The 17,085-nt window shown below is 34.9% G+C and overlaps 3 protein-coding genes across 7 annotated transcripts; 2 read left to right on the top strand and 1 right to left on the bottom strand.

Moving 5' to 3' along the window:
- Positions 1 to 3,190: 3,190 nt before the first annotated feature.
- Positions 3,191 to 6,369, top strand: LOC104907277 (uncharacterized). Of its 3 annotated transcripts, XM_010696189.4 has the most exons (4): positions 3,193 to 3,605; positions 4,259 to 4,411; positions 5,582 to 5,848; positions 5,955 to 6,369. In XM_010696189.4, the coding sequence occupies exons 2-3, from the start codon at positions 4,264 to 4,266 to the stop codon at positions 5,845 to 5,847; spliced, it is 414 nt and encodes a 137-aa protein (XP_010694491.1). In that variant the 5' UTR covers positions 3,193 to 3,605; positions 4,259 to 4,263; the 3' UTR covers position 5,848; positions 5,955 to 6,369. The 3 variants fall into 3 exon arrangements, with proteins under 3 accessions (XP_010694492.1, XP_010694491.1, XP_010694490.1); XM_010696190.4 differs by having other exon boundaries at positions 3,191 to 3,605; positions 4,263 to 4,411; positions 5,582 to 6,369; XM_010696188.4 differs by having other exon boundaries at positions 5,582 to 6,369.
- Positions 6,370 to 11,483: 5,114 nt separating this feature from the next.
- LOC104907276 (hypothetical protein) lies at positions 11,484 to 12,468 on the top strand. Its single transcript, XM_010696186.4, has one exon. The coding sequence runs from the start codon at positions 11,593 to 11,595 to the stop codon at positions 12,394 to 12,396; it is 804 nt and encodes a 267-aa protein (XP_010694488.2). The 5' UTR covers positions 11,484 to 11,592; the 3' UTR covers positions 12,397 to 12,468.
- A 146-nt stretch (positions 12,469 to 12,614) lies between these two features.
- Positions 12,615 to 16,236, bottom strand: LOC104907275 (DNA-dependent metalloprotease WSS1). Of its 3 annotated transcripts, none has more exons than XM_010696184.4 (5): positions 16,080 to 16,236; positions 14,486 to 14,668; positions 14,202 to 14,397; positions 13,355 to 13,789; positions 12,615 to 13,035 (listed from the first exon to the last, which is right to left on the bottom strand). In XM_010696184.4, exons 2-5 carry the CDS (start codon positions 14,644 to 14,646, stop codon positions 12,844 to 12,846), a joined length of 984 nt encoding a protein of 327 aa, XP_010694486.1. In that variant the 5' UTR covers positions 14,647 to 14,668; positions 16,080 to 16,236; the 3' UTR covers positions 12,615 to 12,843. The 3 variants fall into 3 exon arrangements, with proteins under 3 accessions (XP_010694486.1, XP_010694487.1, XP_019108113.1); XM_010696185.4 differs by having other exon boundaries at positions 14,486 to 14,655; positions 16,080 to 16,222; XM_019252568.2 differs by lacking the exon at positions 16,080 to 16,236 and having other exon boundaries at positions 14,486 to 16,057.
- Positions 16,237 to 17,085: the final 849 nt, after the last annotated feature.

Raw genomic sequence — 17,085 nt, 5'->3', positions numbered from 1 at the left:
CCACAAATCATTCAAGGTTCATAAACCCTCTAACATTCTAATATAGTGGGGTTCTTAGAATGTGATTTTAACAAGTGGCTCGAAGTCAAAAGTTACAAATAAGCCGCAAATGTTTGAGATTTTTTTCTGGGTCCTGTTCAAAACAAGGAGAAAAATAGTAATATTTTGATAGGGGTTTATTGGTATAAATGAAATCGTGAAAGTAGTAAATCAAGAAATTGCAGGCAAGAACAACGAATTATATACACCAATTTAATTGCTAAAAACTGAGATAATATAATTCTCTAAAAAAAACTGATAATAGAAGACATATCTATGTATATTATTATGGAGGCTATGGATGAACTGAGGTGAGAGAAGATAAAATGGTTATTATATACTGTGTAATTTTTTGGGGGGAGAATTATATGTGAGAGGGAGAAAATAACTTAATGGAGGGAAGTAAAATTTGGGAAAAGATAAATCAATTTTTAATTAATTATCTCTTTCCTCTCAAATTCCTCCAGTTTTGGGAGGAAAGATAAGGGGAGATTTATAAGGTTTTCTTTCCCCCACTTCCTTTTCTATTAAATCCCTTGTTATTTTTTTTTTACCAAACATAGATAAGTCTTTTTTTTTTCTTTCTAGTTCCTTTCTTTTCCATCCAATTCCTCTATACCAAACACACTGTTAAAAAATTTCGTTATATAAAACATAGATATAAGATGAGTAGATATAAATTGTGAAGTTTGACACATTATGTTATGTAGAAAAAAAATACTATGTCACAAAATGGAAATTTCATCATACATGATAAACTAATGTGAGAAAGACTAATTACGTAAAAAATAAAAAATAAACGATCACTATGATAGATATTAACTGTATACTATAACTTCAATTTTTTTAAAAAACTACTATAGAGTATGGACCCCATAACAATTGTCAGAGAATTTCAAACAAGAAAAGTTCTAAAACTAGATAATACCCAATCAAAGCGCAAATTAGATCCTACACCGAGGTGTAGGATGATCATCCTACACCTTGTCCATGTGGCTGACTTTTGGCAGTATTTTTGAAAGTGGGCCAGCTCTTTCTCTCTCATCACGTGAAACAATTTTTTTAATGTACAGATGCATATGGTTTGGTGTACAATAATCTACGAGTGTACATTTGGGAATTTTCAGTGATCGAAGCAATGACCATCAATGTACATTGTGATTTTATTGAATTTCGGTATGAGATTGTAATTGTACATATTGAATTTCATTAGTGAACAAACATCAAACACACCAGTGTACAAAGAATGGAAATTACTCACTTGACATATTTCGGTATGGGACTGTAATTGTACATATTGAATTTCATTACTGAACAGACATCAACACACCCAGTGTACAAAGATTGCAAATTACTCACTTGACATCAACTTCATGAATTGGGTTACTTTCAGCTGGAGGGTTGTCATTGTATATTTTGATTTTATTAATGAACAACCACGAAGCGAAGGATGTACAAGGAGGTTGAGTGTGGAAAAGAGAGAAGTGGTGAATTTTCGTATGAGACTGTAATTGTACATATTGAATTGCATTAGTGAACAAACATCAACACACCCAGTGTACAAAGATTGCAAATTAACTCATTGAAGCTTCAGGAATTGGGTTACTTTCAGCTGGGGGGCAGTCATTGTACATTTTGATTTTGTTAATGAACAACCACGAAGCCAAGAATGTACAAGGAGGTCGAGTGTGGAAAAGAGAGAAGTGGTGAACAATATATGGGGGGACATCAAATCAGTTATTAAATGGTGAACAGTAACTGTCAATATCAGTTATTTTTGTATTTTTGACATGTACACTGGATGTAATGGAAATGTACATTAGCTGTCAAATCAATTATTTTTTGCATGTTGAATGGTGTGTTTCATTCTTATTGTCTTGCGTTTTGGAGCTGGTGTAGGATGCTCATCCTACACCTTGGTCCATGATCTACTAATTGCAGTCAAAGTGGTTAAATGAAACTTCATAGATAAGACTAGTTAGGGATTAAAAAGACTACGAAAAATCTCATTGCAGTGATGATAATAGTAGTTAATTAGCTAGTATGCTTAAAAGATGATATTTTTGAAACTGTTATTGTTAGGTTGACATAAATGAGTAGTAAAAAATACAAACAAAGAGCTTTTCGAGAAACAACACTATATCTTCAGTGAAGCGTAGGATGAATTTTGATCCTAATGGAATGCGCATATTCTTAAATAAAAACAGAAACATTGAGGTATTTTTTTTGAGAAGGTATTGTGTCACAATATAACTGGTCAGACCACTTCAGTTAGAAACACTTGGGTTTCAGTTGGTCTTCATTTTTTTTAGTTAGTTTCTAATTTTTTTCAGTTAGTCTTCATTTTTTTTCCAGTTAGAGTATGGTGATGGAATATACGGAGGCGAACCCCTGTTTCTTCCCAGGGATGCAAATTCCTAGAGAGAAGATGATGGGTATATATACTCGCATTCGTGCACGATGAAATCAATTGGGAATCAGAGCTGATTGTTAATGCAATCACTTTAGAGTTGGTTGCAACTGTGAAGCTGCCTTCAAGAGTTCCATATGGTTTTCATGGTACTTTCATCAATGCTAAAGATTTAATGGCACAAGCTTAGAAATGCTGCAGTCATACACAGCAGTAAATTATAGGTGAAAATATTTACCAGTTGCAGTAATTTACCCTTAGTGAAGATGTCTACCAGAGGGATAGTTGCAGATATGTCCCCGGAGAATATTCCTCCTTTGCTAAGAGCTATAATTCTTTTTTTATAAGGAATTTTAAGCTCCTCTTTTTTTTCATTTAGTTGATGTTTTTCAGTTGGTTATTGTTTTTGTTTCAGTTAGAAGTACTTGAGTTTCAGTTAGTCTTCGTTTTTGTTAAGTTGGTTTCAAATCTTAAGCTGAAAGAATTTAGACACCAACTGAAAGAACACAGAAGGCCAAATGAAAAAAAAACAACACAAACTGAAAGAATTTAAACACCAACTGAAAGAACACAAAAGACCAAATGAAAGAAAAACAACACAAGCTGAAAGAATTTACACACCAACTGAAAGAACACAGAAGACAAATGAAAAAAAAACAACACAAGCTAAAAGAATTTAAACACCAACTAAAAAAACACAGGAAACCAAATGAAAGAAAAATCGTATAACAAGAAGAAAAGTATTATCTTCTTCTGATTACTCATTCTCTCTCTCCTCCTTCCAAAAACCCAAGATTGCAAATTTCACAGCAAAAACCTTGTCGTTGGAGGGAAGTTCTCAAATATTTTCTTTTGAGTGGAATTCTTGAATTTAACAAACAGATAAGGAGAAAATAAAAAGAAAATACCCGTCCAAAGCAAGAAACAAAATAAACGTCGTATCTAAACCCTAACCCTCGATTACGATTTACAACTTTCTTTAGATTCGTTCATTTCAGCTTTCCATCTGATAATTTAACGAATTATCACACAAATTTCCGATTTTCCAGCATCAAATTACCGAGGTAACTGATAAGAACAGTGAGAGAAAAAGATTGCGCGCAAATAAAACTTTTTTCGACGAAACCGGAATCTTGGATCTTCCGATAATTTGGAGGTTTGTTTTAGGATTAGTTCTAATATAAGTTTTAAGATTTCAATTGTTTATCTTATTCATATTTGAGCAGAATTCAGAATTTATTTATACATCTTAGTTTTTGCATTGATGGAGGGTAATGAACCCCCAAATTTAGGGTTTCCAGTTGAATTCTTTTTGGGTTTTATCTAGGTCATAGTTGATGAGATTTGACCATCATAATCCAATGTGCTAATGAAATTAAGGAAGTATGACGACAATTATGTAGAGATGGATTTTATTTTTGTTTTGAGAAGTGCTGTAAATGTATTCCATTGAGTGTTGGATGACTGGTGTTTAATAGATATTAGATACTTTTTGGTTCTCTTTCTTGCTGGTGGTTTTGTCGATATGTAAAGCTCATTGATTCGTCTCTTAGTTGGATAGGTGATATTTTGGTATGAATTATTTCTTTTGTGCTGTGTGAAGTATGGACTAAGGAGTCTGTGACGTATGTGATTGCGAGCGAGAAATAAAGATAGTTATAGTGTTTAGATTCCAACAGCTACTAGTTTGCAGATCTGATGCAATGTTTCTACATTGTCTCATTATGGATACTTTCGACAAAAACATAGGTTTTTTTTAAAAAAAAATTTTGAATGCTTGAATTTGATGTATGGCTGACCTGCTTTCAGATAGAATGTCAGCATATGACAATGTAGTTGGTGGTAAGCTGAAACTGAAAGGAAAAGCCTTGGATGTGAAGAGTGGAGGTGTAAAGAAGAAGAAGAAACAAAAGAAACAGTTTGATGAAGTTTCAGAAACAAAAGAAGAGGAGAAGTTTGATGGTTAGTTGATATTCTAGTATAGAACATATTGCTTATGTTTGTGATTTGTTTGACGTCTTGAATTATGCAATTCATGTATGTAAAAGATCATTGCCTTTGCAGCTATTTTAGTTAGGAGCTGTATGATACTTTTGTGTCATTCATTTGAATCTGAGATATCTTGTGTTGCATATAGTTGCCCACTTTTTGCAGTAATGTGATATTCACAGTGTGTAACATTTACGTGCCTTCTTTTTAAAATTACAAATTTACAAGGCTGAAATTGTCATAGCAGATATCTCTCATGCTAAATTTGAAGTAGCCACTAACTAGTTTATCTGTTTGTTTAGTTCCATCCTTTAATGTAGGAGGGGTTTTCACTTCAACTTTCCATTCATCCTATATGGTTGTGGCCTTTGTTAATTGCTAACTTCTTAAATGCTGCTTGGGACTGTATTCTTGTTGTCCGATTCAGAGCCTAGTACCATGTCCTGCAATGATACCCTGAGAGCTGCCTTTCCAATAATTGTCCTATTGCTATAGGCAAGATACGATTACTCAGTCATATCCACATCACAACCGTCTCGTAAAGGTTTTTGAGCTTGCCATTAGACTGAGTCAGATGCATACCACACCCGCATGACCTATGAAAGTCGTTAGTGAACATCATCCCGATGAATACCACATCCGAGATGTGAAATCTTGGCTGCTGTTCGAAACCTAGCAGTATAGTAACTTGTTTCGATAAAGATAAACAAGCTCTGCAACTTAGTTGGGTATGTTGATCATGTCCTTGGCCTTACTTTGGCAGTGGCCTTTTGTTTTGAGATGCCATTTGTCTATTAGTTTTTCTGGTTCTGTTGTGTGTATTGGCTGGGTAACAGTTTGTTGACTGCTATTATTCTGAGTTCTTTAATGGCTTCTGATTATCTGTTTTGAGTAACAAGACAAATCAGTTTATGAGACTGTTCAATTACCTCCTGCCTATAAAAATCTTGAAGTGAACCCTTCATAATTGTTACATCACAAACTTTCTCAGAACTTCCTGCATATAAATATCTTGAGTGTACTGCAGCTTCCACAATTGTTGACATAATTTTCCATCTTCTATTTATGATTAAGCTTTAGTGATTTGTGCGATTGGAGAAATTATTCATGGATTTTATCAACTTAATTTGGCTGTTGGTGTAGGTGAAAATTTAGAATCATCAACTCTTGCTAATGAAGAAGACAACAACAATGAATCAGACAAGTCAAGTAGGAAAGGGAAGGCCCCAAACTTTGCTGATCATCTGACACCAGCTGAAAAACGATACATAGAGCAGAGAGAGCAGCTTGATGTCCATAAGTATGCAAAAATGTCCAAGAATTCTCACCGTGATCGTCTAGATGATTTCAATCAGTACCTAGCCGACTTAAGTGAGCATTATGACATTCCAAAAGTTGGCCCTGGCTAAGGTCAAGTAACCTTAAGACTCTCACAGCAGTTAATTGTTGAGTCTTTGTACACTTGTCAGTTAATCTTTTCAGATTTCTGGTCACGAAGGTATTGCGTTTCTTTCAGGAATCCGAATTCACAATTGTCCTATAACCCGAGCTTGTAGGTTTGTACCATATCTTGTCAGGAATTCTACTCCTGTTATTACTCTCATTATTCTACTGTAATACTGTATCGTTATTCTATGGATATGAGACCATGATCCAGAACCAGAACCATTAGAAATTTCGAACATACAGCTAAAAACTTTGATCAAATTAGTTCCATTGTTAGGTGTTTCGGAACATTGCATTGCATCTTGGATGATCTTAGGATTTCTGTTCCCATATGCGCAAGAACTACGGGTGATGGATATGAGGCTTTTCAACTTAGGATTTGCCATGATTTACATTATTTTGTTTGTAAGGGAAGGGTAATGTGTAAACAAAGTTCTATATTTAGGGTTTGAAGATCTCTAAAATTAGTTTGCAGACTTGTAGTACTGCATCCGTCCTCAATATTATTGTAGACTTGTAGTACTCCATCCGTTCTCAATGTTTTTGTATTAACTCTGTATGGTTTGATTTGATCAATGTCATCTAATTCATTCAAAGAATTTGTTTACATGCGTACATTCATGTGCGTGTTCAATGTCAATAGAATAGCAAAAAAAAACCTGTTAAAAACGCTATAAAATGCAATTACAGTTTTCTGATCAGTAACAACCCAACTACCCACTATTGGCGATGGAGAAAATACACAAAATTTCCTTAAGGATTGAACATATGTCTCTGGTACTGATTTGGATGTATCACTTCAAAAAGCGGAACCAACTAATTTAGAAGATAACATTAAATATTTCATTGTCTCTACCGTCCTAGTTGCTACAAAATTGACAAATTTTAAGCATTCATTAGATTTTTAGTTCGATGTTCCCCAATTCAATAGGCAAAGCAATCAACAAAACCTTTTTGTCATAGATATATCATCGAAAAGCCAATGAGCAGTGATGGAAGCAGGATCTATCTTCCTTACTCAACTCAACACCCTAAATTATCTTAAACAATTTCAATCCTTGTAAGTTGGAATTGCGTATATGCATCATTCAACTATAATAGAGATAAGATGACAATGCAAATATAGAACTTCATAATACATTCTAAGCATGAGGTTCAAATAAGCAGTTTCTTACACTTTACCGCGCCGTCAAACAAAAATAGAAAAGCCTCCTTGGACTTTTGAGCATACAATTAGTGTAATTTTACATGCCAAAATTATATATCTTAATTATATTTGGATCCCTAATTTAATTAGGATTGACTATTGTATTTTCTCATTATGTGCACGTTAGGAATCATATTATCCTCATATGCTTCATATATATATATTTTCGTATTTCCTTATTATGTTTGGATTGCTAATTTAATTAGGATTGACTATGTGTAATCCTAGTATATATAGATCAATTTTTAACTCTCCAGTCGAGGAATTACACAATCTGTAACATTAATATCTAGCAATTCAAAAATTAAGAACAAAATCAATGGATGTTCAATGGAGCAGAAAAGAAAATCAAGAGATAAAAATCGACCAAGAAGAAGAAAGGCAAAAGTGAACTGAAGAAATTAGTCATCATATATTCAATAAGTTACCTCTCAAATCTCTTGCTCATTGCAAGTTAACATGCAAGACATGAAATTCTTTAATAATCTCGGATTCTCAATTCATGCAACGACATCCTTAAGCGTGTGTTAGAAGATAATCACCTAATCTTCCTCGAACCGAAAACCCTAAAGTTTTATACGCGCACCTGTGATCATCATCACATACACAATAATGAAACAGTGATTAGGCAAACTCATAATCCTCCTTCAAAAGTAATTAGTCGATCTATACTCATTGGCTCATGCAATGGTTTGGTAGCCTTACTATATGATTATCGAATATATATTTTGTGAAACCCTTTGACGGGTTACCATAGTACTCCCTCCGTCCCAAAATATAGTTCCCATTTTCCTTTTTTCATGGTAATTTATGCAAGTAGAATCTAAGAGAGATAGTAAAGATTTTTTGTTTATTTAAATAAATGTTGTATGGGAAAAGATGATTTTAGGAGAGAGAAGGGAGAATAATTGGTGAAAGAGCATTAATTGTAACACTTGGATTGAATCAACAAAGCAAAAAACCAAATTCAAGAAACAAATAAATGATGGGACACGGTATCCTAGACAAATTATGGAAAAATGTGGAACTAAATATGAAAATGGGAACTATATTTTGGGACACCCAAAATGGAAATGGTAACTATATTTTGGGACGGAGGGAGTACTATATTTGGGGATCGGGCTCACTATCTTGAAGATCTTAAAAATTTAAAAGTTGGACTTTGTTATGATGCATCTTGTGATTAATACACCACGGTAGTAGGTTACAATCAATTTGTTGAGATCATAAACTTTAAGGATGGAACGTGTAGTTCAAATTATTCTCCTAAACTTCTTGCCAAAGGAGTAGGGAAGATTGTACATGATGTCCCACATTGGATGAATACGAAGAGATCAAAGAGGGGATTATTTACTTCGATTTGAAACAGAAGAAATTTAAGGGAACCGAATGACCAAATCGTACTAATACCAATGAATTTTTCGGTTTGACAGCTATGGACGGACCACATCAACTTGGTATAGTTCTTTTCCATATTTTTTCATTATCTTTGGAGATTTGGGTGATGGAAAAGTATATGGATTTTGGATAATGCACTAAGCTGTTTATAATTCCATACAAGAATAGTGTAGCAAGTATAGGTTTATAGGATATGGATGTGTTGGGAGGCATGCCAACTACGGAAATTTTAATTAATACGAGATTTGAAAGATTATGGGCATGTGATCTTCAATAGAAAAGTTTAAGGCCAATTTAATTTATTTTGAAGCCCACTCCACATTATTCTGTTACTACCATATTTGAGCATAATCTAACTTAATTACCACCTATATCCAAAAGAAAAAAAAAAAAAGAACAAGAGAACCAAGAATTGAAGATTGTAATAAAGTGATTGTATAGACGATAATTTTATACTCTATTATAATGTTATAGTTACCAAAAACACACATGAATAAAGTAGTGATTTAATTTGTTAATTATTAGTTTTAGATTTGAAACAAAGGAGTTCAGTGGATTTGCATTGGCTTCTGTAGATTAGTAGTAACAAGCTAAGGGCGCTTTCTCTTCACCTAGCCAAAATAATTTCGATATGATAAGTTTAGATAAGATTAGTTCCAATAATTATAGATTAGTTTTTGTAAAATATAACACCATATCAACTAAGTTTTAATAAGCTCATATAAGTTGTACAATTTAAGGAAGCAAAAGCAATCTAATTCTAATGTGTAGACTTATTTCTAAGATTTTTAATGTTTCCAGTTTGAACTAATGGTTGCATCCGATTAATTGTAATGGCAAATCATTTAAAAAGTAGACTTAGTTTATTTGTAAGATCGGAAACTTGTAAATTTTTATATGATAGGTTTGTTGGCCACATAGTTTTTACTTCCTCAGTTCCGAATTAAATACAACAATTCCATTTTTTCACTATTCACACTTTTGACTTTGACTAAGGTTTGTGACTTGTACATAAGGAAAAACATAATGAAGTGGGACATTGTTAGATTCGTCTCGTGACATACTTTCATAAAATGTAATTTTTATAATTTTTTACTTTTGTGTAATTATAAATATTTGTGGTCAAAATTATGTCCCAGCATGCGTAAAAGTAAATTTGTTGCATTTAATACGAAATGGAGGAAGTATAAGGTGGGAGTTACTGAACATCTTCCGAATCCATTTTGGATCCGACTAATCCGGATTCGAGGCGGGTCAGGTCCCAATTGGGGGGAAAGCTCTCCCAACACACACTGCTGCCTTCCCAGGACTCGAACCCGAGACCTCTGGTTAAGCTAGAAGCTCTCCCTGTGTTATTTGATGGTCAAAATGCTTATAGTGAAAATCATTGTCCTGTGCGACTTTGTATCATTATAAAACAATTTTTTTTGAGTTGTAAAACTTTTTTTTTGACATCGCGAAAGCTTACAATAAAGTAACAAAATAACAAATTAACTAGAAACAAACAATCGGAAGTTGCCCCCGTCGGACATGAGTAGCAAGATCATGGACCAGCTGAACTTGCGAACGATTAACCTTTGTGATCTAACACCATTGAAATTGTCGTCCGAGTGATAGAATGTCATTGATGGTCCATGTAATAGAAAAGGGTTGTGTCGCCGGGTTAAGTAAACTCCGTACCACAAGCTCAGAATCAGTACTAACCGCTATTCGATGATAGCCTTGGCCGTTTGCCCAGACCATGGCCCCCATGCATGCTTGAGCTTCGGCCAGTAGTGCTGATTGTGCAGGAATGCATTTACCCTGCCCTTCCCTAGCCTTGGTGATGACATGTTCAGCCACCCAGGCAATACCAGCCAGTGGAGAGGTATCCTTCCATGAACCATCCACTTGTATATGTACCTGAGGAACACCGCAAAATGAGGAACCAAGATGTGCCATAAGAATCCCTGGGGGCGCCGGGGGCTCTCTCAAAAGTCGAGGGTAGGGAGGGGGACTGGCTAGAAACGTGACATGTTGCTGAATGAATTGCTGCGCAAGAGAGCGAATGAGTTCATGATCCGGTGTTATATTGTTGAAAATCTTGTTATTCCGACACCGTCAAATAGCCCATAAGGTGGCAATAAAAAGAGGTAGACGATCTCAAGTGAACCCATCCTGTCGGTAAAAGTAAAAAATCCAGACAATGAGCCAAATTGGTTAAGTAAACTTTTCATATCAATTTTACATTGCTAAAGTTATCTTTGAGAAGTCTTTTACATATGGTTTGTCATTTACTTCTTTATCCAAAAAAATTGGTTAAGTATGATATTTATAAGTGAAGAAATTGTTATCATTAAATGGAGTAAAATATTGTGACAATTTAACAGAAATCATGGACCACTTAAATTTAAGACAGAGAGATGACTGGTAAAATTAAGTTGTAATTTTAGTTAGGGTTTTTCTAACCTATGCACCTAGAATAAAAGTTAAGCCTTATCTATTCAATAATTTAATTAACTAAAAATATAATATCCTTCCCAAAATTATGCTAAATATATATAATATATTAATGATAATTTTGATTTGATTAAAAGAAAAAATAAAATATATATCGATAAGGAAACTAACTATTTAACATAATTATAGAGAAGATATTCTATTTTAATTAATCAATTTGTTTAATAGATAAGGTTTAACCTTTACACTAGGTGCATAGGTTAGAAAAACCTCTTTAGTTATACAGGTTTACACAATACGACTTTTAGTTTTTCACATAGTGAATTAATAATAGAACATATCTATTTTTACGATGATACATTAACATAAATAGAAATATCGGTAAAATCAACAAGGTTTTATCACAAAAGTCAATTTTTGTTTTTAGAAAAGAGAGGAAAATAAAAGGCACATTTGAAAAGGTGTCATGGTACAAAAATTGCAAGTGGGTGTTTATAATAGACAATGAATTTGGTCTTTGCCCTTTGGAACTGCTGAAACTTGAAATTGCATTAAAAAAAATTGTCTTGATGTTGCCTAAGGAGTAAGGATAAGGCATCCAACAAGTATTACCCACTTTCTCAGGCCCCCAACACACAGCTCTCTCTATCTTCACTCTCTCAACATGACTTCTTTCCTAGGAAACAACTCACTGCATACATTTCTCAGCTCTTCTAAGCTGCCAAACTCTCAAAACTCAAAATGCTTAAGATACAAAGTCACCTATGCATCACTTCCAGCAAGAGACAAAACCATAGACTTTGGAAAATACAAGGGCAGAATGCTAGGAACACTGCCCTCAACTTACTTAAAATGGGTGTCCAGCAACCTTAGAGCCAGGGACTTTGAAGAGTGGGCTCAACTAGCTGATCAAGTCCTCGAAGACCCGGTTTATAAAGACCGTATGGAGTGGGAGTCAGCTCAAAAACTCCTCAACGGCGATGTTTTGAATGTTAACTCTAAGCCTGAAGGTGTGGTTGCTGAGCTGCTAGAGGTGAGCCAGAGGTTTGGATGGGATAATGAAGATAAAGTTGGGTGGAGTAAGATTGATTTTCAGCTGCTTGGGACTTCTAAAGGTGGGAGAATACCAAGGGTGAAGGAGAAGCGAGGTGAGGAGTTGGCAAGCATGAAGAGAGTTGAGGTTGAAGAGCGCGAAAGATGGAGGGACGAGAGGAGTGAAGGTGGCAGTGGCAAGGTTGGAGTAAGAGAGCGGCGAGATGAGAGAAGAGACAGGTTGAGAATGAAGAGAGGGATGCTCAACATGAATAAGAATAACAGGTTTGGCAATGCAGTTGAGGAAGAGAATGAAGGGAATAAGTATAGGAGGAACAAAGAGAGTTCTGATTCAAATGGTGCAGACGTTTACAGTCCATTTCCTGGAAGAGAGACGCTATTAAATAAGGTTCTCAATCGGAGAAGGGTTGTGTAGTTATTTTTACTTCAGTCTGTTGTATCATGTATGGATGTTCAAAGTTCAAATGATAAATTTTGACTGAGACAAGCTATAATCTTCCAAAATTTTCTGTATAGAGCATGATTTCAGAATACAGTACTCAAAACTCACAGATATTTATAAAATTAACATAACCATTGGCCAGAATAGCTACATGTCTGATAGAGCTGAAAATTTGGGTTAATGGGTTCGGGTTGGTTCCAGTACGTGCTCATATAATATATGAAATTCAATGAGAAATGCTATATTATTACAAAATACGATAAGTGGGTGAAATTCAGGTTTCTGGCCGGATAATCTAATCGGGTTAAAGATTGCCTGCCCTAATTTTTGTAGTGTTACAAATTGGTTCTGTACAACGGATAGTATTTTGTACTACATGTATAATGTATTAACTTTCCTGCAAGAATCAGAGCCCTCATATCAAGTGCCAACATGAGGTGTATAACCGCTAGCAGGAGGGCCATATGAATATCTCCATTCCCCACAAGCTGAACATTTTTCTAGTCCGCTGTCATTGATCAGGGTACAAAATTTACAGGACCAGTTTCTGAACGTCGACTCAACTTCCTTGCTTCTTAGCGTTTGGCATGCTTCACATGCAAGAGCTAGTGGCTGCAAATCATAGTCATCAACAATGGATGAGTTTCTGTAAATCTAGTGTAATTATATAATACTTCTGCAAGCTAATAGAAGAGATTGCAAATATAACTCAATTTAGTTTTCTCAGGAGAGAGAATATATACTTCTATATCAAATTCCAACTTTAGCAATTTAGACTTTTAGAGCCAACTCACTCTCATCTCTTTTTGCCTTTTTCTAAATAATCTTCCTCCTACCTTTATTGGTAAAAAGAAGATTTCCCCTTTTACACTCCCTATTTCACCATATGGACCAAAAAGGAGGAAAGAAGTGGGATTCAGAGGTTGTTTACCTTATTGATCAAAGTACAGATAGAGCATTGCCATGTGTCCTGACTTTCTATTTTCCCATGAGGTGGCTGAAATTGTACACTCGAAATGGGCATTCGAGAGTCCATTGAGGAGGATGCATTGTTGTTTGCTCTTTCTCCATGGGTTCCTAAGGTTTGGGACCCACACCATACATCATCATGGAGTCTTCTTTCTGCAGCCATCGCAGCAGCTTGAGTTGGGCTTAGAGCAGTCTTGATACTACCATCACCACCTATGTACCTAGGCCCTGCTGGCATCAAAGTTCCACGCTGTGCTCTTCTTTCAGCAGCAGCCAATGCACTTTGGCGGAGCAGCGGCAAAGGTGCCGGCTGTGAGAACCCACCTAAACGTCTTCCTGGTACATCAAATCCTCTCCCAGTGCCTGTAATTCCTTTAGCCATTAATTCTTCACACTCCTTAAGATACACAAGATTTGAGAGTCAGTCACTTGGTAAAGTAGAAAAATATCTTTTTGTCAGATATCAATCATGGTAGTAACCCGGGCACTTAGGATGCAGTCTCTTCACCATAAAAAGAAAAAAAAAGTAAGTTTCAGGAAATATAAGTTCAGACAGGCTCAGTAAGTTGAGAAAACTTCAGATAAGTTCCAAAAGTTATAAAAATAAGCAATAAATGTTCAAATAAGTTTCAATAAATTCGGATAAGTTGAATAAATTCAGCAAAATTCAGGTGCTGAGAATGCACCCTTAGATGTGAGTATATACCATGTCAGCAGAAAAGCTCTTCACAAAATAAACAAAAGCCAGAGAAACAGCAGATAGTTTTGCTCTAATGTGGGAAGAACAAGAAGGTAGCAAAGTTACTAACCAGTCTAAGTTCATCCAAGAGTTTGTAGAAATCAGCATTATGCGGACCATGCTGGTTGTGGCACAATTCATGCAGCATAGTATCGAGAATCTGCTCATAGGGAAAGAAATCCCACTGTCTTTCTGGTCTCCTCAATCTTATCTTAATCTCAGAGCCGCCTCCTATGTTCAATCCCATGAGGGATGGATTAGATGGACTGTGAAGGGAACATTATCAATTTCATCAGCAGATATTTACATAAACGGTTTGGAAACGAAAACTAGTTAAATTTATGAAATTCATACCAGAATTCAGATAGGACCTGAACTTTCCATTTATGCTTATGCATGATTGGCTGCACCTGTTTCGCTACGTTGTCCAGAATTTTCCGAGCCTCATTTTCACCGGTCATCTTGAGAGGCTTAACTTCCCAGACCTTGTTAAAATCACTTAGGTCCATCTGCATGTCTCAGAACTACAGCAAGCAGCTGATAGAGTTTTGTTAGCCACAGACATCAAAGTCGAAACAGTAATGAGGTTTGAGTAAACAAAATTTCCCGATCTACAATCACAATTGACCAAACTAATTCCCAAATTAATATGTATGTGTAATAAAGAGCCAAAAAGCAGTAGATCATCTAATTACCTAAACACTGACCATGTCTCATAAAAGTCATCTGATTGTTTAGGCGGATAGGAACTACCAAAAGTATAATAGGGCTCGTAACTACAACTAACAACTGCAACTGCAACTGCAAGCATGTACTATAAGTCTATAACTCAAGCACCGGTGCAAATGGACGTAATATAACCAGCAAGTTTAGCGGATTGGATCAATAGCGAAGCTTCCTTATACCATATGAATCACCTAATTTAGAGCACCCACTATCCACAACACAACTGAACATGAGCTAATTCTTCAATGACTGATTAGACTATTCATCTGAAAATGTCCGCTGATGCAAAGAAACACTCGAGGTTCCCAAATTACTGTACAGCAACTCAAGAGAGTTACAGGCAGAAACTCATATATATGTATAAATAAGTGGTGCCAAGAAGGGATTCTCTGATGTAGAAAAACATCTCCAACTACAGATGTTTCTCTTCACCCAATTTTCACTTATAATAAACTAATCTAGACTAGTTTGAACTTATGTTAACTTATCATCTTTGAACTTATATGAACTTATTGGCCTTGAAATTCACCCATCTAAACTTACTTTACCTAAAAAAAGCGAAATAAGGTGCAGAGAACAAAGCCTAACGTCACAAACTTCCGATGCTTATTAAAAAAAATGAGGGGAAGCACCAAAATACTTCAGACGAATTTCTCTAAAGACACTATTGGGAGGTTGGCCTTTCTTTTCGATTTTCTTTGCAGCAATCATCATATAGTTCAAGTTTGAAACCACATAAAAACTCCATAATAATATTTTTCTTCAAATTCTCAATTTTCCTGCATTTTCTTCTGGAACAGCCAATTAAATCAAGTAAATTTGGAAACACCAGCATCGCACTCTTAAAATACCAGCTTCAGAAACATCTATTAAAATCCCCAAATGTTTCAGTAAATGATCATATTAAGCAGAAACAAATGGTGATTAACAACCAAATTCTACTGTGATTTCATATCAAATCATGATTTTGAACAATCCCCAAATTAAATATATAAACTAAATGGTCAACCCAATTCAATTATGCTTTTGATATATGTAAAGTTTGTTTCTTTAACATAGGAAATTGTGAGTTAAATTTCATTGATAAATTAGGCGAAATATAGTAAACTAAAAACGCTACTTTCATAGCTAAAGAAAAACAAGATTTTATGATATAAAAGTCAGTTAATAGACATGGAGGAAGCAGGGGAGGAGGAGAGAGAAAGGTAGCGTGCATACATACCTGAAGAAGAAGAAGCAAATAGAAAGCAGAGGAAGTATCAATGATATTGACGAATCCCCTTTAAATGGAACCATTGAACATTTGAATTTGATGCCTTTTTTCACTAATCTTACCAAACAAGAAAGTGAATTTTGTTTTAGACTTTTGGCCTTTGGGCTATGATTACGAGCCCAAAAGAGGAATTAAGGCAAACGAACTCTTTACACGAAACTGTTGTGTTCTCAATTCCTATATTTCCCCCGTCTCATTTTAAATGCAACAAATGAGTATTGTGTGTGAGATATAAAATATTCATCTGTTGCATTTAAAACGAAATAGAAGAAGTATAACTTTGCCAGAGATGAAGTACAACCTTTGTTAGGTTATTAGCTTATAAAGCACACCAGTTCATGAGTTCGGTATAAAGTCAACATCCTAAAAACCGATAGGCTTAAAAATTCGTTGCCACCATAAAAGGAAAATTCTCCAATTTCATGTTGAAATGAGAATTCAGACTCTAGATAATGCCCTAAAATTCAAGGTGGTGCTTCACTAACTTACCACCTCTTCCTCTCCGATATGACAAATGACAACTTTAAGCAGCGATTTCTATATATATATACTTCCTCCGTTTCAAAATAGATGCTACATTGTTGACTTTTCCACTATTCATGAATGAGGTTTGACCATGCATTATTTACTATTAGGTAAAATCAAATGTTATAATGTAATATGTTGTTGGATTTGTCTTAATGTATATTTTCAGAAAATCAAAATTTTATACTTTACTCTAATGCATAATTAAAGATATTAGTAGTCAAAGTAGTGCATCGACAAGCGTTTTAGTCAACAATGTAGCATCTATTTTGAAACGGACGAAGTATAATTATTCGGAAAAAATGAATTGTTCGAGCCTATGTGCCCGAGCCTTTGTAATGTATTTTATAGAGACGGATAAAAGAAAATTTATATGACTGTGTTTTATAATATATTACAAACATCGCATTTTTATAAGTTATATAATATA

This window comes from Beta vulgaris, chromosome 7, assembly GCF_026745355.1.
Source record: "Beta vulgaris subsp. vulgaris cultivar EL10 chromosome 7, EL10.2, whole genome shotgun sequence".
In the NCBI taxonomy this organism is placed as follows: domain Eukaryota; kingdom Viridiplantae; phylum Streptophyta; class Magnoliopsida; order Caryophyllales; family Amaranthaceae; genus Beta; species Beta vulgaris.
The sequence above is the reverse complement of the archived record's forward strand: the minus strand, read 5'-3'. Positions and strand labels throughout refer to the sequence as shown.